General features: G+C 46.4%; 1 protein-coding gene across 1 annotated transcript in view; it reads left to right on the top strand.

Annotated features, from left to right (window-relative positions):
* The window catches only part of LOC127050347 (uncharacterized), a 57,172-nt gene extending 36,287 nt beyond the window's left edge, over positions 1–20,885 (top strand). The window contains exons 2-9 of the mRNA XM_050952225.1: positions 7,646–7,798; positions 9,443–9,548; positions 10,559–10,703; positions 14,234–14,347; positions 14,969–15,113; positions 16,935–17,083; positions 17,868–18,007; positions 19,372–20,885. Of these exons, the coding sequence (XP_050808182.1) occupies positions 9,443–9,548; positions 10,559–10,703; positions 14,234–14,347; positions 14,969–15,113; positions 16,935–17,083; positions 17,868–18,007; positions 19,372–19,484 (912 nt within the window). The 5' untranslated portion in view covers positions 7,646–7,798 and the 3' untranslated portion in view covers positions 19,485–20,885. The remainder of the gene's footprint in view (positions 1–7,645; positions 7,799–9,442; positions 9,549–10,558; positions 10,704–14,233; positions 14,348–14,968; positions 15,114–16,934; positions 17,084–17,867; positions 18,008–19,371) is intronic.
* Positions 20,886–27,617: the final 6,732 nt, after the last annotated feature.

Below are 27,617 nucleotides of genomic sequence, written 5' to 3'. Positions count from 1 at the left end.
AGCAGAAGGGGGCAGGGATTGCAGGGTGTGGGACAGTAGGATGGGAACAAGAGGGGAGAAGCAAAGAAGGGTGGGACAGAAGGCTGAGGGAGACATGCTGGGGAACAGGGTCAGAAGGGGGGCCAAAAAGGGAGGAGTGGGCAAAAGGATCTGTAGCCAATAGAGAACACTGCCTTCCAGAATCCGGAACTTAACCCAGGAGGGAGTCCTGAGTCTCATCATGCCTCTACTGTCTGTGAAGAGCTGTGAAACCCCCTTGCAAAATGCGTCTCATCCCCTTGCTTTAGTTGAGCCACATAGAGGATAACAACCTATTACTGCTGCCAGTTGCTCAAGGAGTAGAGATTTGTGCTGTGGATTGAAAGGTTCCAACCTTACTGATGATCCATGTAGTAGTCAATAGCCTTCAACATGATGGAATTTATATTTTTTCAGGGCTTTTTTAAACTTAGGCAATTACATTCAACCCCTTCTTCCCACCAAAACCCCAAACCTCTATTAAGAAAACACTGATGTTGCAGAGTCAAGTGTTCAATACTTAGGAAATGCTGGAATTAGGGTTGACTATTCACAGATGGCCACTGCTTGTTTCTCATTTTCTTGATTGCCAATTGGAGATACCTAGTGCCAGATTTGCAGAAGTGCTGAGCACTCACCACTTCAGATAACATCTCTGAGAGCTGTACTTAGAACATATAAAGTGCTGTGCAAATACTAAATACCCCAAAAGATCAGGCCTTAAGCATCTCAAGTTGGGCACCCACTATCAGTGGAAACTTGATAGTTTAAGATCTCTGGCCTCAGTTGCCCGTCTTTAAAATGGGGATAATATTCTCACCTCACAGGGGTGTTGTGGAAATAAATTAATGTTTGTGAAGCACTCAGATGCCATAGTGATGAGCAATGGTGAAAACCCACAAGGAAATTAATAATTCTGTATTCAAAGCAGGGTTTGGCTGGTGTATGTTAAATAGACCTGAGGCGACACTCTGAATGAATGATGAGGATTAAAAGAAATATTAAATAGCTACTCCTTTAGGAAGCACTGTCCATCCTTTGCACGGAGTGAGGAAGGGATACTGTCAAAAAATAGTACGCAGTTAAAGACTGTATCATAATGCATACACATAAGGCCAGGGCAGCCCAGAGGATTCAGGGGGCCTGGGGTCCTTGGTGGCAGGGGGGCCTCCACTTCGGCAGTAATTCAGCGGCAGGGGGTCCTTCCGCTCAGGGACTCGCCGCCGAAGTGCCCCAAAGACCCAGCTCTTTGGCGGCGGGTCCTGGGGTGGAAGGACCCCTCTGCCGCGGGTCTTCGGGGCACTTCGGCGGCGGGTCCCGGAGTGGAAGGACCCCCTCGCTGCCAAATTACCGCCAAAGACCCAGAGCAGAAGACACTCCGGGGGCCCGGGCCCCGCGAGAGTTTTCCGGGGCCCCCGGAGCAAGTGAAGGACCCCGCTCCAGAGGCCCCAAAAAACTCTCCTGGGGGCCCCTGCGGGGCCCGGGGTCTGGGGCAAATTGCCCCACTTGCCCCCTCCTCTGGGAAGCCCTGCATAAGGCAGATGAATTAAGGTTGCACAGGCAGCCTTAATTCTAACATTTTTGAGCGCTTGACTTTGCAATCTTAATCTTCCTTTAATATAGAAGTTTTTATGTCGTTTTTATTAGGATGAAAAACACATTTATTTATACTGCATGTCAACACTGTCCAGCTGCCAGCTGCTGTACTCCATGTTCCTCAGTGCTGCTGTCACTGATAGGACAAGTTTTCCCTTATTGGCTAGAACTGGACTAACTTATCAACAGACAACCAGTAAATGAGAACATATGCGAAACGTTTTTTCAATTGTTTGTCTCTCATGATGTCCAGCCTAGTGGTTGGCAAAGCACTGTTGTTTTTACAGGGAGAGAGAGACAAGGAATGGAAGAGTTTTGATTTACTTAGACATTCAAATCAGCCTCTTTTAATCCAGAGCTCAAGCAAAAGATTTCATAGGGATCAATCAATGAGTTTTATCACAGCAACTGCTTCGAAGTCTGTTGAGGTAAACTAGGCATTACAATCTCATTAATTTATTAGTCTTTCACCCCAAAAAAATGATTCCCAGAGACACAGCTGTCAAAAGATGGACAGATCCCTGCCTCCAACAATAAAAAGCAGGCGCTCTTGCCTTCAAAACCAGACAAACTGGCTCGATAACCCAGATACTCTTGGCTTGCTGCCCTTGCCAGTGCACCAGCTCAAATCCCCTCCCATGCGGCAGTACAAAGATGTTAATCCATGGCACTGAAGACACCCAGATTAGCCCGGCGCAGGATTAAGATGCCGAGCTGTTGTTAGAGGATTAGTATATGGAGTTCTCAACATTTCCAAAGTTGTACTGGAAATGATTTCCAGCGAGGTCACTGACTTTTTGGTGCTGCTCTAAGTATGTCCTGATTTAAAGCATCTGGAGGGAATTTTTAAATCAGAAAAGGCCAGAGAAAGTTTCTGTGCATTTAGCATGTTATTCTCTGCAATACATGGGACAATATTATGGGGACTCACTTGATTTTTATTTGGAGAAGTAAACAGGACTGGGAGACTAGATGGCTCAGGAGCTTGATAATGGCCTACAAGGACTTTCCTCAGTTGCCAGGTCAAATCCACCCAGGGTGGTGTGGGTGGGGTTATTACTACTAAAAAGTGGGGTTTATTACAGCACAGACAATGTGGTAGGTTCCTTATGGAACGTACTGGTAAAGGCAGCATGGACTGGAGTCAAGAGACTTGGCTCTTCTATTGACCTACTGGGTGACCTCAGGCAAGTCATTTCACTTCTCAGTGACTGTTTTGCCTCCTGGCCTTTGTCTATTTAGATTGTGAGCTCTTTGAAAGAGGCACTCTATCTCAGTACGGGTATGGGTACCCTGAAATCAGGACAGCGCATATAGGCATACCCAAGGTAGCTCACTAAAAATTGCAGCATAGCTGCTGTGGCATAGGCAACAGCATGGGCTAGCCACCAGCATGTGTACCTAGGTTCCTGGGCAGGATTGTACTCAGGTAGCTAGCCCAGGCTGCCAGGGCTACACTGTAATGTTTTTAACAAGCTGGTCTGATCAAAGCTAGCTTGAGTATACCTACACATATTTCAACTGCAGTGTAGACATACCCTCAATGTATCTACGGTGCCTAGCACAATGGGGCACTACCATAATAATAATCATAATCATTAATGAATGGTAACTGCTATTAAGCTAAGGTCTATGCCCCAAAGGTGCTACAAGCTAATTCCTGATCTTGCAAAGACTGCTGGGGTAAGGTTTATTACCATTCATTCATTTCAATTTATATAACACTCCTCCACAGTTCTAGATGCTCAGCATTTTAAAATTCCATCGTATGCAACCATTGCAGGATTGCTGGGTAGCCATTTTAGATACAGCTGTGTCTATTGATATGAGTGAGATGATGACGACAGGTCAGAGAAAGTACTTGGAGGGACCTGTGGTTTGCGTTCCCCATCGCCCTCCAGTATTCAGAGGGTGAGGCTACCAGTTGTGAAGCAGGTTGGAACCTCAAGGTCACCATGGCCCCAGCAATTTCAGACTTCTCTGTCTCTTGCTTCCCAGTGCAGATCTCACCCCTGTCATTCATATGGCCATTGCGTCATTGTCCTTCACTCCTACTTGGGGTTTATACTTGACTTTCGTCTGGAAGCTTCACCATTGCAGAGAGTAGCTGCCCTTCATAGGAAGGAGACAGTCATCAATCCCCACCCTCAGTGATTTGCACTGGCAAGAGTAATGCAGCTCTTTTCACCAGTAGCCCTCAAAGCACTTAACCAAAGCAGGTCAATATTATTATTATCTCAGTTTTGTAGTTGGAGAAACTGGGACACGGAGAGGGGAAGTGACTTGCTCAAGGTTACACAGCAGGGGTATCCATTAGGCCAGAGTTTCTCAAACTGGGGTCCTCAGAATGCTGAGGGTTCACGAGGGTACTTCGGGGGTCCGCAGGCCGCTCTGATCAACTGCTCCCCCCCATCCTCAACTCCTCCCCCTCCCTCGCAGTGCCTCCTGCACAACAGGGAACGGCTGTTCAGCAGTGTGCCGGAGGCACTGGGAAAGAGCGGGAGGAGCAGGGGCGGAGTGCACTCAGGGGGATGGGACGGAGAGAGGTGGGGAAGAGGAGGAACAGGGGTGACGCGGGGGGGAAAAAGGTGGGGTGTTGGTGGGGCCTTGGGGGAAGGGTGGAGTGGGGGCAGAGTCTGGGGCTGAGTGGGAGGCTTGGGCTCCACGAAAAAATTTAAATCAAAATGAGGGTCCTCGGGTTGCTAAAATTTGAGAACTGCTACATTAGGCCACAAATGAATTTAGTTCAAGGCTTTGCTTATAGTCCTCCTTGATCAAGTCCTGAGGTACCTGAGTAATTGCCTCTCCACAAAGACCTTCAGGCCATTGTGACTGGTCAAGTTGTCCTGAGGTACCAGCTGGGGTAAGGCAGGGACAGTCCCTCCTTGGTTCAGGGATCCTGTCACTGGCATCCCTTCTGTAGTATGTCTGCCAGAGTCCCCTCCCCCGGCATCTGCATTCAAGGCTTGGCGCATGGACCTGCTTTTCACGTCAGCTCATCTCTCTCTTCCTTTTTCAGCCCTATGTAATGGCTATTAGCCAGGATGGGTAAGGAATGGTGTCCCTAGCCTCTGTTTGTCAGAGGATGGAGCTGGATGGCAGGAGAGAGATCACTTGATCATCACCGTTAGGTTCACTCCCTCTGGGGCACCTGGCATTGGCCACTGTCGGTAGACAGATACTGGGCTAGATGGACCTTTGATCTGACCCGATACGGTCGTTCTTATGTTCTTATGTCCTTTTTTATTCTGTTTTCTTTGTCCGTTTGGTTTGGTTTGGCTGGAGCGGTGGATGGCTGGCTGATTGGCACCAGGTGGGTTTCAATTATACAGTGCTCCAGATGTAAAGCCAAACAAATAGGTATCTATATATAAATGCAAAGATGTATAACCAAATAGAGTACTCTCGTCTCCTTCTTGGAGAGAAAAAATCCTCCTCACACTCACGGTCAGTGTCTGGCTGGAGTGAGTTGTGATGGGTAGCATTAGTGGCCTCTGTAAAGTCACTGAGAACAAAATCCCTACCCAAGAAGCGTATTTTTAGCATATTACGTACAGTGGCAACTGAACATATTTATATTGGGGAAGGATGGAGTCAGCCCCCAGAGCAAACTCTTTCTCAGGAGATCTCTAGCTAAAAAGCTCTCCAGTTCCTCCCTGTGTAGGTTGTAAATCAAACTCCATGACACTGCTTGCATGTGGTATTGCCAATGCTGGAATTCAGGTCAGAAGAATCATACTTCTGGCGTCAAGAGATTAATTTCAGGGTAGTGGAGTACTCAGGCTAGCTTGGCACATAGAGCTCGACAAGTTGTTACTGCTGGTCCCAGTGTGTATGGGAGTGGTGACTGAACACTAGTCCGGATGTACCTCTTGCCTTGCACTTCAGCTTCTGTGGGGCTGCATCATGCTCCTGAGCTGTCCCAGAGTTGCACCGATGTCAGCAGGGAATGTTGTATCATGCCACAGCTCGGGAGTGCATTTTGGCCAATGCTCTTGGTATGCCAGGTGTTACCAAAGTCATTGTGGTCTCTAGTTCCTGCAGTGCAGGATAAGGTTGCCCTGTGCAGGTATGAGTCAGCACAGAGCCACCCCTCCCCTGGAGACTCCTGAGCCTACATACCTGCTACTGCACCCTTTGTGGGTATAGCTTACTGCTTGCCATCCCTGCCAGCTAACTCCTCTGGCCAGTGTGTGGGAAGGGTGGAGCGATGTCCCTCAACCTCCTGTTTGTTTCCTATAGAGCACTGTGGGCACCCTGAAGCAGCAGGGATAGAGCTCTCCCTGCCCTCCCGAAAGCACTAGGCACTGTCGTTCTGCCTGACCCTTACACAGGCTGTGCATGGGGAGGAAGACACCACACCTTCCCCAATGGATAAGGGGCAAGCAGCACCTAGCCATAAAGAATCAATGGATTTTACTGGATCTGGTTAGTTTCACACTGTATTATTGAGAGGATATAAAGGCCACAGAGATTATAAACAGATGACTTGGAGGATGCCAACTCTCCTTCACTGATGATATGCCCTGCACTAACAAATCATGCTTAAACCTCGTGGGTAAGGAGTAAATATTTGTATGAGGGGATAGAAGAAGTCAAGAGCTTTCCCAGTGCTAAGTATTTGGATTGTCTGATTGTTTTCTCATTCTAATTACTCTCAGTCTCACCAAAATCTAGGTGTTTCGCTGAATTTTCCCAGATCTTTATTTCCTTAATGCTTTTGTCTCCAATAGAACTGATGTGCTCCATGGAAATTCTCCGAATCATATAGGATCTGATTCTGCCGCCATGACTCAGCATGAGAAAGGATGCTAGAATTGGGTCTGTAGTATTTAATCAGGGCCAAATCTGGCTGGCTCCTTGTTGGGTGGACAGTATGGGGGAGAGCACAAAAATATTCAAGACTTGGATTTTTTCCCCCCTCGTTCCAAAACAGGGTGAAAAGTCAAAATCTTGAAAAACATCTACAAACTGATAATCTGGAAAAAAAAATCCATTTGTGTCAATGCAAATGTGTTATTTGGATCATTTTGAAAAGTTTCATTTAGATGTTGGCATTTTAAAATCTTTTAAAACTTTTTTTTGTTCTAGTCTAAATTGATTAAAATTTCAAAATGAAAAGTTGTTTTGAACTGAAAAATGAAACTTTTCCTTTGTAAAATGTCAGAATGAGACATTTTGACAATTTCTAGGCTTTTGGCTTTTTCCAAAATATTTTTCAAAAATGTTTGAAGGTGACCTGTTTGGGTTCTCACAAACAGTTTCTGTTTGAACATATTGACATTTTCTGATAAAAAATGTTTTGTTTGAAAATCCTTGACCATCTGTACTCAGCATTAGTCCTTCCCATCTTCTGTGCTGCAACCGTACAGTTCAGCCTGCAGGGTGTCACTCAAAAGGCTATTTAAATGCTCTAGTTTTATTCTTTTTGGCTAATAAGTCCATAAAACAAAAAACACTCTCAGTGGTTCCTGCTTGAAGAAGGGAGGGAATCTGGCAAGCCATCTCTTTTTCCAGCAGGAACATTGTGTTCCATCCAACACTTTTATAGCAACAGAAATGCAGGGGTGACAGCGAAGATGAATGTGCTTGTTAAAAGCCAGATTTTTTGGTTAAACAAAAAAAAGCAGCAGCTGTTTTTAAAATGGTGCTGGAATCTATGCTGTTTTGGAGTAACCCCTGCACTTTACATAACACATGGAGCTGCATGATGTACCATATCATCCTCTTTAGCTACAATAGTGTGTAAGTGTTTGTTTTCCACTGAATTACAGAGTGTTAGATTCATATATCACAGGGACAGCAAAATATGAACTAAGAGGGAGTCTACAAATATGCACTTTACTAGTTATTTTCCCTATCAGCAAGTTTCGGGACAGGCAACAGGACTCTGGGTGTTATAACAGGTCTGAGTTAAATAACCACATTTCTGTTGTATAAGCTTTGCTTTCAAGATGCTTCAGCCAATCAGAGGCTACAATAAACAATGTGCAAAACAAAGAGTCCATTCAATAACCACTAACTTTCTAAGGAGGAGATGCTGCTGATCTTCCTAACGTTGTAGAAATTCTTCTATACATAAGCCTGAAGGCACAATTCCTAGAGGCAGAGTGAGACTCCAGTTTGGAAAGTCGCTGAAGCACAGCAGAAAGACGTCCCAAAAATCAGCATTGGGAGGAACACTGTGAGTAATATTTCTAAATCTTCTAAACAACATGCATGACCTATAATTGCAGCTAGAAAAATAATGAAAACCTTTATTGTCAACAATGAATCAAAGGGAGGCAGTAGGAGAAAGGTGGCTTGTGAAAATGTCATTAAGACATAAATTATTTCCCTCCCAGATTTCCACAAGCAAGTACTTATTTCCCCAGTGCTCTCTAATCAAAGGCCTTTTCCAAATATGCTAGTAAAAGAGAGCTTGTGCTGGATTTTGATCTTGGTTACACCATTGTAAATCCCGAATATCTCCAGTAAACTCAATGGAATTACTCCAGATTTACGCTGGTATTATCCAAATCAGAATCTTCGTCTTTAATTTAAATGATCTCCCCTATATTTGAAATCTAGGATTTTAATTGAAGTAAATAGATAATAAAATGATCCAAAAGAAACTTGTAAGAAAAAAACTCACTTGGACTGAACAGAAAAAAAACAAGTTTCCCCTCCCACTTCCCGATGGTGCATTTGGGTGTAGTTAAATCCCGGAACAAAGCACAGAACTCTAAAATTATTCATTCATGTGTGACCTGGAATTCACTAGTTTAACCCTTATCAACTTAGAACCATTCACTCTTTATTTCTATCCAGTATAGAAGGAATTGCTGTGCGGCTGTTTATTTGATGCAGAAAACTTGAATTAAAAAAATCATATGCCTAAAGTATGGAAGTTTACTTTGATAGATGCCATAACATTTTTCTTGAAATTGAGATATTATTTGAGAAAACCGCGGTTATATTTTCAAATGCCTCTTTACAAAATTGATGTATAGGTTTTAAAATCTATAGAATACCCAGAAACTGTCAAAGCAGTTTAAATCTTATTTCTAGGCAATAGATGCAGAGGTAATACCATGATGAAAATAAAAGATTACTTTGTAGGATTAAAGACTCATAGACTCACAGATTTTAAGGTCAGTAGATGAACACTAAAAAGCTTCACTGAAGAAAAACAAACAAAAACGGTTGTGAAGCCAGAGTAGAAGATTGACGTAGCATAAAAACCTAGAAAAAAGCGGGGGAAATGGCAGGTTTGCCTGATCCAGTATAAATACGATTGTGTTGTGAAGAAGACAGATATGCAGATCAGTGCTAGTTGTTTGGTCCATAAACACACTCACAATATGTCCCTGGGCATTTCTATCTATAATGTCCTTCCTCCATTGCTCCTCTAAGTAAATGGGTCCATGTCAAGGAGGCTGGTGCTCTGACCATACTCGGATGGTCCATTTGAATTTTTTAGTCTGCTGAATGTGCTTCCCTTACTCTGCCTCCTGCTCTGTTTCTCCATTCACTTGGCATCCAGTCCTTTACTCATGAGTAGTCCCACTGACCTAATGGGAGTACTTGTGCCCACCCTCCCCCTGCCCCAGAATAACAAACTGGGATACGTTACATTTGTCTTCCATACCCATGGGATTGCTGTGAGTTACAGCCACTTACTTCGCCATCTACAACCATGTGTAGCCCATTTTTGGACCACCTTATACTAGGCACGTGTGTTACACCACCACCACTACAGGCTGGGCCACCTTCCGCAATCTAAGAATAAGGGGATTAAAGTCTGCTTGGCTTCCTTCTGTTCTGATTTTCCTTTTCTGTCCTGAAGATGTTTACCTACAACAAACTGAAGATTTTCGTAATGCTTCTGGCACTGGCCACTTACACAGCCGTGGTGGTGCTCAATGCTGGAGCCGGTTCAGGGGCATTCAAAGGTAACACTAGCAGCTGTTTCTGATTTGACTAGACATCTCTTGCTCCCAAAACACATGATTGCTTGTGTTCTGAAGCATGACCTCCTCCAAGTCAGTAGGTGTATTAGTCAGGCACCTAATGGTAGAGATTCTCATGCTTTGCCTCTTTCACTCTGTCACTTTTTTACCCTCTGCTGTTTCCCAGTCTTTTCGCCCATCGAGGCACAGTCCGTAGTAAGAGATGGGTCTAGAGCATACTGGGGGACATTTCCCAGGTGCAAAGAGTCAGCACACTCCCTACTACTAGGCCTCTTGATGGGCTATAGCGTACAACCTCCCATCTCTCCATCCAGCCAACTACACTGGCTGGTGTGTAGGAGATGGTGACCCACCCTGCCTCCTTCCTGTCCCCCTGGGGATGCCATGAAGTGCCCAGGGAAGCAGGGAGGGAACAGCCTCTGATTTCCTCCCACTGCTGGGGCTGCAGTTGCCTGATTTAGTTTCCGTTGACTTCAGTGGGCTTTGGGTCAGGATCTATGTGAGCGGTGTACAAAGAAAGCCCCCTCTGCCCCTCCCCCAGGCGAGGGCTATACAGCACCAGGCATCCAGTAACTTGGCAGCAAGAAAGGACGAGCGTCTTCAGTTACTGCTGCCCATTTATAAAGATCAGTGCCGCCAATTCCCAACTCCAACAGAGTTTATCAGCTGTGCATATCGCGGCTCACTCCCAGCTTTGGCTTTCAAGCTTGACCGGCTTTTCTGGTTCTGTTTCGCTGTCATTCTTTTCTCGTTGTATAACTTGCTCGAAGTCACACCTGGTCTTCATAAGTGTTGATTGCACAATCACTGAATATGTGACAAAGACAAACCCATTACAACACAGGAATCATTTTGGCAAGAGTCCTATCAGCTTGCACAGATGTATGCTGATGCAATGAGTAAAGCCTGAGCGAGGGCATGGAGAACCATGGGCTTTTCCCATTACTTGTGTGCAGTAACATGTTTTCCTGTAATAACCTTCATTGCTCCAGGTGTATTCCTAAATACTGTTGGAAACATCTCAAACAAATACAACACTGACTTCACGCCAGCTGGCTGGACCTTCCTCATCTGGAATGTCATCTATATCTGGCAGTTTGCTTGGCTGGGTTATGCACTGTCAGGAATCTGCAGAAGGTATTTTTTCTCCATATAATTTGAATGCAGGAGTCTCCCTCCCTCACCATAGCTGAGCTGACACTGAGTTGAGGATCCTTGTCAGTCTTTTGCCTTTTGCCTTCTGATCCCATGTGAATATTTATTATTTGTTTGTGCATGGCCCTGTGCAAGACATAAGATACAGACAGGACCTGCCCCAAAGTGCTTGCAACCTAGACAAGATGGCCACCGGGCAGTCCAGAGGAGGGACTGGCTAGGATTGTTTTTATGTATGCCTCAGTATTAGCCTTGACTTGCTGCTTGTGGGCATGGTGGAAAGAGTGAGGCCGCAGGTGGGGTTTGAATGAAGATGGGGTGGTCAGTCTTTGATGATCCCTTGCCCCTAACCACCTCTGTGATACACAGCTCTCTAAGTACCACTGCCTTTCCCACTAAGGGGGCAGCAGAATTACCATGATCAGAGATTGGCACCAGTGCACCATATTACTCAAACGGAGTGCTGGGAAATGATACACTGTGATGCTGCTTCACCAGAACACACAGGGTCTGATTCTCACGGCGGTGTAAATCAGGAGCAAATCCATTGAAATCAATGGCGTTACACTAATGTAGGAAGTGGTGGAGAAGGGCCACAGTGTCATCTCCACAATGCTCACAGTATAAGAGTCTGCAGACACTGAGATCTGAGTTTACTACATACACTAGCCCCTAGGGAGCTTTTTGAGTGGGCAAGTACTACACAGGCTAAACAGACTAGCAATGATCTGTGGGGAAATCATGTAACAAAACTTGATTGGCCTGATTCTTATGGCAGCGCCTTTCTGCTGACAGTGGTATAACAGAGCCATAATGTAAATGAGAATGAATCTCCCAGACTGTTCCAGACACGTTGGGAGCAAAAACTGTTACTGGTAGCAATGTGATGATATATGTGAAATGAACTGGTGTTCTCAATCCAGGGCCGCCCAGAGGGGGGGGGGGGGTACAAGTGGGGCAATTTGCCCCAAGCAGGGGCCCCCACGAGAATGGCTGAGGTTCCGGCCTCGGCCCTGCCTCTGCCTTCCCCCATCCCCCGGCACCTCAGTGCGCCACGTCCAGGAGCGACCCTGGACAGAGCTAAAGCAGCGTGGCTCCAGTGGGGCCTCAGCTCCTCCCCACTCAGAGCCGCTTGGTAAGGGGAGGGGGCTGTGAGCTCCGGGCTGAACGGCGGGAGCTCTGGTCCCGCTGGAGTCACGCCGCTGCAGTGCTGTCCAGGGCCACTCCTGGACGTGGCGTGCTGAGGCTCCGGGAGAGGAGAGAGGCAGGGGTAAGCGGCGTGGTAAGAGGCCCAGGGGGGTGGGTTGGATAAGGGGCAGGGAGTCCTGACCCAGGGACAGTCAGGGGATAGGGAGGGGGCAGAGGTTCTGGGGGTAAGCGGTGAGGGGACGGGGAATGGGGGGTTGGATCTTGGCCATTCCGGGGGTCTATCAGGACTCAGCAGGGGTGGGGTGGATAGGGGTCAGGGCAGTCAGAGGACAAGGAGCAGGGGGGGTTGTTAGGGGGTGGGGTCCCAGGGTGGTGGTTGGGGGGAGTTTCGGGGGGAGCAGTGAGAGGCCAAGGAGCAGGATGGATTGGGGATTCTGAGGGGGGCAGGAAGTGGGTGGGGGTGAGATAGGGGGCAGGGCCAGGCTGTTTGGGGAGGTACAGTCTTCCCTACCCTAAAGGTCATTCAGCAGTTTGAGGCTTGTAGACAGCTATTTAACACAAAGAGCCAAGCTGTTATCTTTTCCCTTAGGGCTCCCATCCCTTTCACTTCTCAAATGCCAAATTATAATCTACATTTAATTTCAGTGCCATAGGGAGAGTCATGTGAGGGCAGGGTAGCCTCATTTAAAATTAGACACTTTAGATTAACAGTAGAGCCATGGGGGAGGGATCACATGAGAAGAGCAATATCCTACACCACCTACCTCCTTCCCAACCCTACCAAGGGAGACCCCCGTCCCCTGCATTCTCCGAGGCTCCAGAGTGGTTTAATTTTAGCACTCTGTGTCCATTCACATGCATGTGCTATTTTGAGCATTTCAGTTTTCACAGCATAGGCTCATCCCAGATTCTGGAACAAGCTCAAATGCTCAGTTTGTGGAGTATGTACATAAGCTATCCTAAAGACAAACCCACAGTAACCATCTCGTTTGTGAGGGACCCCAGGAGCCAGTCTCTAGGAAACAGATAAATTCATGGAGGTTAAGTCCATTAATGGCTATTAGCCAGGATAGGTAAGGGATGGTATTCCTAGCCTCTGTCAGAGGGTGTATGGAGATGGATGGCGGGAGAGAGATCACTTGAGCATTACCTGTTAGGTTCACTCCCTCTGGGTCACTTGGCACTGCCCACTGTTGGTAGACAGGATACTGGGCTGGATGGACCTTTGGTCTGACCCAGTATGGCAGTTCTTATGTTCTAACCTAAATGAACCCAAAGTTATGGAGACAGATATGAGTCAAGGAAGGCAGCAGAGTATCAGAAACCTGGAAAAATCTCTGACTGGATGCGCTCAGGCGTTTGGTCATAAGCTGAGGGGGTTCAAAAGTTTTGGATTTTTTTTAAGCAGAAATTTTTTTATTGTTTCTTTAAACAGTCAAACACAGCAAGCAGCAAATATTTGGCCACACATTTCTGAAACCTCAAACCATGTTCAGGTTTTGGCACACTAATTTCAGCTTTTCAATTAAAAAAAAACACAACGAATTTTGAAGGAAAGCAGACATTGTGATTTTTTCTGCTTTTTAAAAACCCCTAGTTTTCGATCCAAAAAAAGTTTTGACGGAAAATATTTGTCCAACCCTTTTAATGAGCTTTAGTGCCTTTTAGCACTAGCTGTTGCTGAGAACCAGTAATACCTTGTAAAGGTGTCTTGAAAAGAAGTTTTTTCAACACTGTGTTGGTGCCAAGATGCAGAAGGTTTTAAAATGTTTATTTTAACCAGGGCTGCCTGGGAGGGTGGTGGTAGGGGCAAATGGGGCAATTTGCCCCAGGACCCCCATGAGAATATAGTATTGTATAGTATCACAACTTTTTTTTATGGAAGGGGCCCCCGAAATTGCTTTGCCCCAGGACCCCAGAATCCTCTAGGTGGCCCTGTCTCAATCCTAGCTAGACAGGTATGCAGATCACAAAATGTTGCCATTACTGCCATGAACCTCCCCACAGGTTTTTTCCAGTCTTAGTGGAGAGGCCAAGGATTCAGTAGGCTAAATGAGTCTAGGACATTGAGGTTAACTATCCGCATAGACACAAACAGTAGTATATATTGCATAATCTAGATGTAGTTGCTGTAGTGACTATCATGGGATATTATGAATGAATTAAATGGAAAGCATGCTTTGGAAAGCCGCAAGGCCAGATCTCATTGACACCAGTGTAAAACAGAAAGTATTTCCTTCACGTCAGTGGACTTCAACCAGTGCCAATTCACTACTGTAAGTGGGAGGAGAATCAGACCTGCAATACCTGATCTTCCTAACAGTCAGTACTGCTTTCTCCAAATGCCTGCTTTTCATTGACAGGAATGAACTTGGATGGGTCTACACAGAGCCAGATTTACTGCCAATATCCTTCTATCTGGTGTGGATACTGAACAATGCCATTAATGTTGGATGGCTATTTCTGTGGGATCGAGAGTAAGTGAACAGTGAAGAGAGGATTTTTGCAATCTTCTCCTTGGGCCTGATTCACTGCTGCATTACACCATTTTCACCCCTGCGTAACCCCAGCGAAGTAAACTGAGTCACACTGGTGTAAAACTGCCCAGGCCAGGGAATCAGGCTTTGTGTCTTAATACACTTGGACTAGGCAAAAGGTAGCCTTTATATCATGTTTGTTTTGTGTAATCTTTGTTTTTGGCCCATGAGTTGGATCTGTGATCTCTAAATCTAAAATCTCTTCCAATTTGCCATTCCTGCATATTTTCAATATAAGCAGGAAGCTAGGATTGGTAATCTTGTACCACTCTTCATGAAGCCAGTTAATCTTGTGGCTTTTGGTTATTTTTATTATCCTAGTCCTTTCACGGGCACAGCACTGCAGCCATATAGTCACTGGCTGTCAGAGGAATGCAGTTGCTAAATAAGAGCATGAATTGTATAAAAATGTAAAACAGCCATAGGTTAAGTAAAGGCTACATGTAATGATTAGCTCTATTAACTCATTACCAAGAGTAAGACTATGAGGTGAGGCACCAATTGAGCTAATATGTAGTACAATTTCACTAAAATACTGTATCACATGTGTTTTCCCCCTAGGTATCTCATTCCAGCCCTGGTTCTCCTGGCAGTCCTTCCTTTTACCTGTTACATTGGTCTCTTCATTTCACACCGATCCTTGCATGTCCATGCTGATTGGTTCCTAAAGTCTCACAAAGCAGAGCTGTGGCTCATCCGAATTCTGGTATGCTATATGTGAGCAGTGCTATTTACAGAAAAGCTACACCACCATGTTCATGCGGGGTTGAAGGTGGCAAAGTTCAGACGCACAATGTCATTATGATTGCTACCCCAGTGCTAACTCCCTCCCCTTGCACATACCTTCAGGTTTCCCTTGTGTCTCGGTTCCCCATCTGTTGACAGCATGGGAGTCAATAGGAGGAAGATAAGCCCCTCATCTGTTTCATGATGCTTCACATATAGACTGACTGTCCAGATTGCCCCAAAACAGTCCTTAATCCATTAGACCATTATTACGAATGTATAGATGGAGTGGAAAAACCCTACATATTTTTCAGGGTTTCTTTCTTCTGCCTTTTCCTTTTATTCCATGCTCTGGATGAAAGTATATTACACAGAGGCAATGAAGTTGAATATCTTCAGCCACATGTGATCCTCCCTCCCTCCTTCCACCTCCCCACAGCAGAAAAGAGCTCCATACCTGCTACCTCCTCTCATTACCCACCCTTCCAACCAAGAAACGCTACTCCCCCTAGCTGTCTGGTCTACCGAAACCCCTCCCCTGATTGAAATGTGCTCTCTGACCCTTCCCTTGGATTGCTTGTTTCCTAACTAGGACCATGCAGTGGAAAAGTGGGTTGGGTGAGAATGCAAGTCTGAGACCAGGGAGGATTTCTCAGCAGTAGGCAGTCTGTGAAGATGAGACTCTTGCCAGATCACAGTCCTGACCTACCCCAAATATGTGTTCCTGCCCCAGGCTGTCTCCCCACAACTTGTTATAGTCAGATTCCAGGGCTCATGATCCATATACAGGTACAGACAGTGAGTAAAACTCTGAATTCAGCATTTGGAACTATAGGCATCACCTCAACAAGATGAATCCATTTGGCTCAGTGTTTAGGAATGGTTCAGTAGGAATTATGTATTGCTGTTTATGGCCCACATTTTACTCCATGGAACAAGCCTGAATTTACAAACCCAGGCACAATGAAGGGTGAGGGTGGAGAATTGCACCCATCAGTAAGGGATGGATTCCATTAACCCAGGCTGTGGTGAGGTAGTGCAGCTTCTATACAACCAATCCTGCAGCTGCTGCACTACCCTGTCAGGGCCCAGTATAGAACCTAGGCCCACAAGGTCCTTAGACAACATCCTTAGCTGCAGTCCCTGACCAACAGCCTTAGGGCTGAAGGCCTGGAGACCCACAGCAGCCATGCCCACACCCTGGTGTAAGTAGCTGAACAGGCAGCAGTCTCTGTGAGTACCTGGATTACGTAAAGGCCTCAACAGGAAGAGGAAGCTGTCTGAGCAACACACCACTGCCTGCTGCAGAGACTGCCTTGCCTGTCCCTACCTTACCACCTTGCCCCCACCAACTCACTGACCTGGCCTCTTGCATTGGATCTTCTGGCTGATCCCTGTAGAACTCTGACTATTGGCCTGGACAGTCTCTGATATGGATTGACCTGCTGGCTACCCAACCACCGTGCACACTTGCCTACTGCTTTGGACTGCCCCTTTGCCTGCCTTGGTCACTAGGCGTTACATCACCTCCCTGGAGGGGTATGGCTGAGGATCTGCATAGGTGTGGAGCCACCAACTTTACTTCTTCCCATAAACCCCTCTCTGCAATAGTGCTGATGGAGCCGCTGTGAAGCTAGGAGCATACCTATTGAGTGGGCTTCCTGCATCCTGCACCTACTCCAATGCGCCAAACCAGTGCCAGTTTAACCACTCATTGGGGTATGGAGGGGTGGTAGGCTTCGAGATATACAGAATGTTTATTTCTCATCCTCACTCAGTGTGTCATTATTGTACCTGACAGGTGCAAAATGGGATTGCACTATACGCGACATGGACCACAATTGCCACTCTTCTGAATTTTGCTGTGGTGCTGATCTTCAGTGGGAATGTATCTAATAAGATTGCAACTGCAACCTCTCTGGCCATCCTTACCTTTGAACTGGTAATATGGTAGGTGACACTGATAAGCTCCCATTTGTCCCTAAAAAATCTGTGACCATCTGGATCCTGCTCTTGTCTTGACGCTTAGTGAGTAGCGTCAGGATCACTCTCAGACACTATGATTAGGTATTCGCTGGGCCATGTGTAGGAGAAGGGGCCTTATCAACTTCTTCAGTGACTGACCACAAGTGGAGAATGGTAATTCTGCTCAAGGTTGTGGAGTGGGGTGAGTTGAAAAATTATCGTCAGAACAGTTTTTCAACAGAAAATTGAGTTTTTCAACTAAACACAATTTTCTGCAAAAAGTGTCAAAAAACTCTAATGCCAATAAACAGAAATATATCAGGATTTGGGCTAGATATTTTGATTTAGAAATGCTGCCACAGTGCTTCATGGGAGATGTAGTCTGACCAGGGCACCCAAGTTATAGAGGAGAATGGGAGCTTGAGTCATCCAAACTACAACTCCCAGGAGGCACCACGGCAGTATTTCAGAAACAAAACATTTTGGTTTTCAGCCAAAATTTTTCAGTATTGGAATTTCCACTGAAAAATAGAAACTGTCCATGAAAAAAAATCAGACAAAAATTGTTATTATTTGTTTTTATCAGTTTCCATGGAACCCCCACCTTTTTTCACGCGCTCCATACTGGAGCTCTTCTCAGGCTCTGAGAAGCAACGGAGATAGTCTAATCCAGCCTGGGCAAACTCCATGCTTGTTCCCAACTGCTCCCTAAATGGGGGAAAATCCACTGATAGGATGTTCATTTTTTGCCACCTTTATTTCCTCCCAGGTTTTCTCTGGAAAACTTTGTGCTTGACAAGTATGTGCGGTATAATCTCACTGTCTACCCAGTGGTCATTGTAGCACTGACCGGCATTGTGTGGAAGAACTACTCCCCTTCATCTCCAACTGACAACAGTATGTTTACAGGTGGGTTCTTGTAAAATTTAAACTCGTTTTATCTAGAAGAGGCCACTAATCTCTCCTGAATGTTTCCAGCATGTCATTCCCCCAGTGTCTTTGTGTGCAGGGAGAAGGTCCCTCCGGCTAAAGGGGACCTTTAAAAACCAACTAGGGATTTATGAGAAGTCTTTAATTTTTCAGAGTGAGAGTAAAGCTAGGTTGGACCCTTTAACTGCTGTGATTGCCCTGGGGTCTGCTGTGCTTGGGTGGAAAAGAAACCCTCAACATCACTCCAGTTCATTTGTTAGTGGGGCAGATTCCACCTCCTCCCACCCTCCACCTTTTCACCACCTTCTATGGGAAGCTGAACTGGTGCGTTCCCACAATGCAAGTGGGATATGACTTGGAGAGCTGCCCCAAGACATCTGCGCCTCTTCTGCTCCCAGGCGCTCCCTCTACTCTGCTGTTGAGGAGGGTTTGGGGATGGGGAGAGCCACAGGACGGTGGGGGAAGGGCGGGTCTGGCAGAGCCTCATCTACACAACTCACCGAGGTGAAGGTAGCACATCAGCCATAGAGGATGCGGTAGTAGCAACAGTCAGAAAGCAGCTCGGCTGTCACTCTGTGGCCTGGGGGATGATTGCTTCTGATTTCCTCATAGCCCCAGCCTGGACAGACTCCTATTTCACTCAGGCTGGGGATATGCTTATAAAGTTTTACTGGTGTAGTTATGTCAGTTAAGGGTGTAGTGATATAAATGTGCTTCCACCAATAGTGCTTATGCTAGCTTGGGGAACCAGCATAAACTCTAGCTTGAGTTAAAGTTTTGCAAGCTATGTCAGATAGGAATGTGAAGAAATCGCCCCCCAGCCTACATAGCTGTGTTGGCAGAAGTCCCACTGTAGGCACAACTATATTGGCAAAACCCGTGTTTTTAACTTATTTCATTCAGGAAACTAACATATACCGGCAGAAGAACTCTTTTGCTGATATAAGCTGTATTTCGATTAGGAAAGCTTGCCAGTATACCTGTACAGGCAAACCCTTTCTAGTGGAGACAAGGCCTCTGCTGGTATAAGCCATTTTATACTGATATTACTGCATCTAAACTAAGAGGGTTTTGCTGGTATACATATACTAGTTTAGTTAAACCAACAAAACTTCTAGGTGGTGACAGACCTTATTCTGGCTGAGGGGCAGGCTCTAGGGTTTGCTCATGGTACATGTGAAGACATGGTGTAAATACTTCAAGGGGGATATTGGGCCCTGTTTGGAATTCTCCTCCTTTGCTGTTTTTGTAGCCCTTCTCCCAGTTACCCCCACCCTTGTAAAAAGAGACATCATTGATTTGCTCTCACACACATAATAAAGGGCGTTCTGTTTCTTTTATAGTTGTGTTGCTGGCGGTGGCTTGTGTTACCTTTGCTGTTCGGCTGGGAATAGTCATATGGAGACATTGTAAAAGGCCTCTAAACCTATCAGATTCTCCATCCATGACACTGTGAAGTATATTTCCAAAGTGAAGACCTTAAGGGGGAGATTTTCAAAGCCATGAATGGGAATCAGGCACCCAACAGCCATTGACTCTCTATCCCAACACCCACTCCCCTGGTGCCTTGAAAATCTCTGAAATGTGGAACAGTGAACAACACAAAGAGGGTAATAAGGTGGTTATAGTGATTTCGTATAAGCTTTCAGGGTCTCTTTCTTTTTCAGGATCTCTCTTTCCTTCCACTCTGATCAATTACACTTATCCTACCACCTTTAATTTGACCGCTATGTGGTTTATTAAATGGTGTTTTAAGTTTACACCAGAGGAGTAGATGAACAGATCCCTCTGACAAAGCCTAATGCACTTCTGGATAAATGGACAGTAGCACTCAGGTACGTCCAGCCTGAGGCAGGCCCATGAACACAGTTACCACACTTGCACTTTTGCACAGAGACGTTATCTTTTCCTGTTTAAAAAATGGCTGTAAATAAGCAACCCCTCTCTGGTGACTGAGATGCATAAACCAATGGCTCTCTCGCTTCACTGGCCCAGACCTTTGGCCTGGTTTTTGTCAGTGCTGATCCTCTGCAAGTCCCATTGAAGTCAGTGAGTGCTCAGCACCTCTAAAAATCAGGCCATTGTGCCCCTTTTTAGCTCTCTCCACCATGGCAAGAGCAAAGTTGCAGTAGTGCGATATTTTTATTTTTGCAGCATCTGTTTTAACATTCTGCATCAAGTGTGTTGGAGTGGTTACAACTACTGGTTAATTATTGTTACTCACACCTTCTTGTCAGCTGTTGGAAATGGGCCATCCTGATTATCACCACAAAAGTTTTTTTTCTCCTGCTGATAATAGCCCACATTAATTGATTAGTCTCGTTATAGTTGGTATGGCAACACCCATTTTTTCATGTTCTCTGTGTATATATATCTTCCTACTGTATTTTCCACTGCATGCATCTGATGAAGTGGATTTTAGCCCACAAAAGCTTATGCCCAAATAAATGTGTTAGTCTCTAAGGTGCCACAAGTACTCCTCGTTCTTTTTGGTTAACTCAAATGACTTTTAAGGATGTCTTATGCTTAAAGCACATGAATGTATGGCAGGAGATCTGCATTCTGGTCCCAGCTCTGCCATGGCTTTCCAGCATGAGCTTGGCCAAATTCATCAACAGTGCTGTGCCTCAGTTTCCCCACCTATTATAATCCCTCACACGCATATGTCATTCATGGTTATAAACTAGGTTGAGATCCTCGGATGGATGATGTAAAATGCAGCGTATCCTGTAGTGCTGATAGAAAGATGAGACTTACTAGAATATGTGATGTTGTTTATTAGTACAATGGATGAAATTTTTGTGATGCACTTTTTGTTTCCATTCCTTCACATTTTTTAAAACAATAAAGCAGCTAATTGCAGGACATCTATATTTTCAACTAATAAACCATTCATACAAAGACCTGCTATTAAATGTTTATTCCCTGACCCTATAAATACTAAGGAGCTGAGCCTCCAAAGAGCACTGCATGGATAGATCCCTGTATCTGTGTAGAGTCCCCTGGAGCTCTCTGTGCTTCCAGGATGCCACCTTGTTACTGGATTTGGGCCACAGGCATGTGGGAAATGTGATACTGCTAAGGCGTCCCATTGCCCTCCTGTGCCTATGTTGTTGTTGTTTATGACTTGTATTTGCAGTAGCATCTATCACCCTCAGTCATGGACCAGGACCCCATCCTGCTAGGTGCTGTACAATCACAGAACATAAAGGTGCTCCCTGCCCACAGAACTCACAGTCTACGTAGTGTTTCCAGGATGGGAACCTTTGTTTTTCTTTTGTACAAGAAAACTATCTATTATACATCAAAGGTCAAACTGGTATCTAAGAACAGAATGAAGGAGGATTGTGGGTAAAAGGATACAAATAGCACACCATGCAATGGGTCAAAGAGCACAGCAATGAGCTGTGTGTTAACCTCAAAACACAAATACTGTCCTGGGCTATGAGCTGGACTGACTGCAGTTTGACTGAGCTGGAGGCTAGCAGAGGCTGCAGGTCATTCTCTTTGATTACAACAGCTGGAGTGAATTTAGCTGGACGGCATTAGACTGGCAGCACTAGCAGCTAAGTCCTCTGGTAATGCCCAGACCAAGTACAACACAGATAGCAGCCCTGTAACTTTCCTACTCTGCTCAGCCGAGGTGTCACTCAATCCTGACCTGGAGGGACACGAAATGGGAGACCCCATGTCCCTTGGCCGTGATATGGAGATTGCCAAAAAGGGGGGCAAACTACACTTCTCTGAAGTCATTTGATAGGACCCCTGCAAGGGCAGAGGTCAGTGTGCCCCTGCAGGGCTAGAAATGGGGGCTTTACATCAGTGGGAAGGGGAGAGTCCCAGCTACCCTTCAGGACCCAATATTTGCTTCCAGCCAGAAAGGAACCAAGATAATGGACTTTGAAGTCACGACAGTTTTAGGGAAAGAAAAGCTGTGTTGGGTGAATTTTAGAGCTTGACTCAGATTCCCTCGGAGCCTTGGATTCATGAAGTTAATTTGAGGGAGTTAATTCTAAAATTGTCCAGATTTTCTCATCTGTGCCATCAAGTGAGTGCCTGGTAGTGCGGGGTGATATAATTGCACAACTTTGCCAGTTGCCATAGAATCTGTAAAGTTTTGGCACCAAGATCTGTTTTGTTTGCGTGTGTGAGTTTAACCTATAGGCAGCAGCAATGCCTTCAAATATGCTTAGGCAAAGCTATAAGGAGAGAAACTTTTACTGGTGAATATCTGACTTCTATGCAGCCAGATAAATAGAATATGTAACACTGGGCTAGATCATCATCAGTCCTTGTTCCCTCATACAGATTATGCATATCATGGATTGCAGCGTGGGAAGGGAAGCAGGTTCCATAAACTCACAGTCTGCTTCCTGGACTGCTCAGGGCAGAGCTAAATGTGACACTCTAACCCACATCTTTAAAAGCACAGCCTGGTGACTCCCAATGGCATTACATTCTTCCATATGAGTTAGCTGAGATTTAAATTCCTACTGTAAAAGCCAATAGATTTTTTTGTATATAAACATTTCCTGCTCTCTCTCTTTTCATCATAAAGTAGCCAAAGAATGCCCAAGCCCAGTGCTGTCTCCCCATTGCAGGTCACTGTTAATGAAAGCGTGTTGGTATAGGTGGAGCTACAGCAGAAGTGGAGTGAAACTGTCAGACTTCCACATATGTGGATAACAGATGGGACAGCTCATTATCTAGCATTTCTGGCTCAGCCATGCATCAAATGTTGGTTCTTTCCTTTCATTTGGCTAGGTATAGCCCAGGTTCCAAAGATGCAATTCCATCTACAGAGGCTGACCGAAGGGACTGATTTACTCCTGCTCTGTGACCCGCTAGCTGAGCTTCCAGGAGGCATTCCGAATACTTTCCTGCCGAGAGCAGCACTGAATGCTTTGCAGGCCTGTCTGTGAGCAGCCCCCTTGCAGCCCACTTAATATAATTGGCTTTATTTAGTACCACTTCGGTAGTTCCCAGAGGGGAAAATTATGTGCAGCTCCAGTCAAAGCACTATTTCCTTAGAGCTGGGTGATGATTTAAATAGGACTGCAGCTGTGAGAGGGGCCCTGGCACATACTGATCTCGCAAGATGGGACAGTCCAGCAACCTTTTCTAGCAAAACTTGATCTACCATGGGTGTCTGCCAACTGTAGGGGCTCGAGCAGCAATCCTGCAGTGGGGCAGAGGGTGTAGGCAGTGCACCATGAATACAAAGCTTGGCTATGGAAAGTGGGTTTTCTTATATTTATGGCAGTAGCAAAGCTAAGTACAACACGTTGGAATTCCCTTCAGAGCACTCACTGTCCTCACAGCAGTGCAAAACGGGTATAGAAAGTTACCATTTGGATCTGGAAGTATTTTACATCCAGGGCCGGTGCAACCATTTAGGCAACCTAGGCGGTCACCTAGGGTGCTAGGATTTGGGGGTGCGGCATTTTCTTTGGCAGTGACCGCGGCCACCCCAGTCGCCGCTGGCATTTAGGCGGAGGGAGCTGGGACAGGGGAGGGCCGCCTGGAGCCAGTAAGGGGGGGGCGGCGTGCATGGGAACTCCCGGCTCACCTCTGCCCCGCCTCCTCCCTGAGCACACCGTGGCTGCTTCACTTCTCCCGCCTACCAGATTTGCGGTGCCTAAGCTGTTTGGCCTAAGCTACAGCAGGGTGGGCGCCTCAGGGCGGAGGGGGGAGCTGCCGTGGGGGGGGGGCACCTCAGGGCAGGGGCTTGGGGAGGGGAGAGGGGGGAGGGCGCATGGTGGAAGTTTCGCCTAGGGTGCGAAACATCTTTGTACCAGCCCTGTTTACACCCCTGTGGCACGGAAGTAAATGACTACATAGGTGGAGGGAAACAGTGAATCAGTCCGTAGGCTGCAGCTTTACCAGCTGCTATTGGGATGCGACAGTGCCTAGAGCCCCTGTGGCTGGAGAGGGCAGAAAACAGGACTTAGGCTCTTGTCACCAATAGGCTTTTGAAAATTGTAGCTCAAGTGCCTGCAATGCTCATCTCCTTGTCTGTGCTAATATGGCCCACAACAGGATGCTCAGTGCTGGAGTGTCGGAACAACTGCAGCAGCAACCCCTCTATGGCCATGCCCACAGCGAATCATGCAAGTGTTTGAGAATATAACACAAACCCAGCTATCCTGGTCTCCCAGACGAATAGTGCTGCCTGACTTCCCTCCAACGACAAGCCAGCCTCCCACCTGTAGGGGTAGAAAGCATCTAGTATTTGAAATGTGAGGTATTTAATGGATACTGCTACATGGAGGGGATAACCCACTCTATGCATAGAGTTTGTGTGTATGGGATTGAAGGATTAATCCAGCAGCTAAACAACCACCTTGTGCAATCACAAGGATAGCCAAGAAGACTGGGTGACCACACTAAAATCTATGAAGGAGGAATAGTAATAATTTGACTCACAGTCGCAGCATTGAAACCAGACTCACCAGGTCCCCATGGCACAGGAAAAGACCCCCACATATTACCTCTTGTCCTAGTCCAGTCCCTTCCATTGCCTTTTGTCTAATGCCACCCAAGTGCCTCCACTTCCTTTCCCTCACTAACTCCTCCTTGGAGGCCAGTATATGTACCACAGACCATGAGAACCCACATGCTGTCTGCTACAGCCACTTCACTATCATGGGTCATACCCTTGGCACACAGAAAGATATAGCGCTGTTCTAACTAAGTAAAGGTCAGATTTTATCACAAACTTATACTTCAATAAAGCACAAGAGTTGTCTAACAGAGTAGAGAGGAAGGATGGCCTGCGAGCGAGAGCACTAGTGTATGACTTAGGAGACCCAGGCTCAATTCCCAGTTTCTTGTGTGACATTTTGGGTAAGTCATTTAGCCACTCTGTGCCTCAGTTCCCCATCTGTGAAATGGAGATAATAGCACCTTACAGAGGTGTTTAAGGCTAAATACAGTAAAGACATTGAAATGCTCAGATACCAAAGGAGCCGATTCTGTGGGTGCTGGGGGGCTCAAGCAGCTATGGGGAATAAAATAGGGGGTGCTCAGCACACACCAGCTACAGCTGTTGGGTGGCCCAGGGCTGGCTGCTGATCAGCTGCTGAGGGGCTGGCAGGAAGCACTTGGAGGAGACCAGAGAGGAGCCATTGGGGGACCTTAGGGGAGGAGGCTGAGAGGAGCAAGCAAACAGTGGATGGGGGAGGGGATGGCAGAGCTGCCCAGAGGATTCAGGGAGCCTGGGGCAAAGCAATTTCACGGGCCACTTCCATAAAAAAAAGTTGCAATACTATAGAATACTATATTCTCATAGGGGGGGCCCTGCAGGGCCCAGGGCCTGGGGCAAATTGCCCCACTTGCCCCCACCCCCACCCCAGGCAGCCCTGGGTAGTGGAGTCGGGGTGGAGTATCCACTGGGAAAAATAAAAGTCAGCGCCTACATCAGGTAGTATGGTAATGGTGTCCATAATAAACATCTAAGCTGGATCTAATCATCCCCTAGCCATGCTTGGTAGTGTCTGCAATAACTGGACCAAGGGAAGACAGTACAGCAAATGTTCATCAATATTGAAGCTGTTGTTCTGGAGAGTCATAGAGGTGCTATCTATGGATATTTTATTATGTATCAGAAACTAACCCTGCCTCTTGCATTCTTTTTGGCACAGAGCAACATCAAATATAATTGTTTATAGTAGGCAAATCTGAACTGGAACAATGCCTAATTGAACTAGTTCTGGGTTTGGAGAAATATGCATTTGAAGCAGGAGTCTCAAACACATGAGTGCACCAGGCTCACATTTAGGATACACAATTCCCTGAGGAATATGCATCTAGTTTCTTAGGCCTGGATATACACTGAGGGGGATGGGGGGCAGGAGGGATCGATCTAAGTTACACAACTTCAGCTATGTGAATAACGTAGCTGAAGTCAACAAACTTAGATCTACTTACTGCAGTGTCTTCACTGCGGTAAGTTGATGGGTGACGCTCTCCCGTCGACTCTGCCTGCGCCTCTCACCCTGGTGGAGTACCGGAGTCAACAAAAGAGCGCCCAGTGGTCAATTTATCACGTCTAGTTGTGATAAATTGACCACCACTGGATCAATCACTGCCCATCGATCCAGCGGGTAATGTAGACAAGTTCTTAGTGTGGCAGGGTGAACTAGGTCTGGAGGCCTCCTGCTGGAGGCCTTGTGGTCCTGTGACATCTTGCCCCAGAACAGAGCAGAGAGAAGTCCTCCAGGCAACCTAGAGTGGCTGCAGAGGAACAACCAATCAGAGGGGCTGATGAAGAGACCAATCAGCATTGAGAAAGGCCCTATATAAGATAAGAAGCAGAAGAGGGACCTCAGTTGCTGTGTAGAGCTTGAGGAGTGAAGACTGGCTGACTAGTTGGCTTGAAGAGTAGCACAGTACTGTGAACAGCTCACTGTGGAGTACTCACTGCAGGCAGGACTGGAGCCCAGGGAAGGCTGCTGAAGACTAGGTGCCTGGCTGGTGGGAAGAGCAGCAAGACCAGGAGAAGGTCGGTGCAGGCAGGCTAAAGCCCAGTGGGACTGAGCACAGAACCTGGCCATGCCAGCGAGGATACTGAGGTAGGCCCCACTGGTCTGGTTGAAGACTGAGCCCAGGGCAGCCTGCTGAAACACCATCAGCTGCGGGTACTGAGATGGGCCCCAGCTGGGTGGCTGAAGAAGGCAATGCCTCTGGGAGAAGCTTTAGTACCAGGGCAGTGATAAGAATTTGGACTGTATACCCCGGAAGGGGGTAGACAGTGTGTGTGGCTCAGCCAGAGACCTGAAGACCTGCCTAGAGAACCATCGGCCTACGGGACTCACGAGAGGTGGGTGCTGACCCCGTTAAACTTGGGTCTGAGGGATAACCAAATGTTTATAAGAGGAAATCCCCTGCAGTGTCTTATTTCAAGCAACAGTTTGTAGCTGCTTCAGATTAGGTACAAAGTAATTGGGTGAATAAAACTGCACAAAGAAAGAAAACAGCCAAAGGGAGGAACCATAAAGGTATAAATTTGTTAGTAATGGAGAAGAGTAAAACAAAAGCCCACTACACACTGCAGATTCCTCAGCAAAAGAAAGCAAAGTGTAAACAAGGTGGCACCAGTGTTTTATTCATTCTGGGCTGAGGGCATCCATCTATCCTGCTTACCTCCTTCATGTCACTTGGGCGTCCTTTGCTGTGGGGTCAGAAAAGGAAGAGATGAGCCCGAGGGTCAGAGAGGAACCATGATAGTCGCACGCCAGGGGAACCTGAGTTCAGAGGCAGCAGCAGGTGACCAAGGAAGTGAGCACATGAGGTCTTTCATGCCCACTAATGTGAATGGGTGGTCCTCTAAGGAGGTGGCAGGAAAATGAAGAGGCTTCCCCAGCACTGAGACAATGGTTGATACAGAGTTAGGGGTTCATGTTGGCCTGCTCCTACAGGCTCTATCTTTAGAAGTTTATAAGGAATCAGCTCCTTTTGGATCATAAGTGCTGGAACGAGGGCTGCAGGGGATGCAGATTCACGTACAGAGTTTACAGTCTGGTTCAATGGCTCTCAACACCCCCACTATACAAATTGTTTCAGCGCCCCTGCTCTCAATAGAAGAGTA

This window comes from Gopherus flavomarginatus, chromosome 4 (genome assembly GCF_025201925.1).
Source record: "Gopherus flavomarginatus isolate rGopFla2 chromosome 4, rGopFla2.mat.asm, whole genome shotgun sequence".
NCBI lineage: Eukaryota > Metazoa > Chordata > Testudines > Testudinidae > Gopherus > Gopherus flavomarginatus.
Note: the sequence above shows the minus strand (reverse complement) of the source record. Positions and strands in the feature narration are given on the sequence as shown.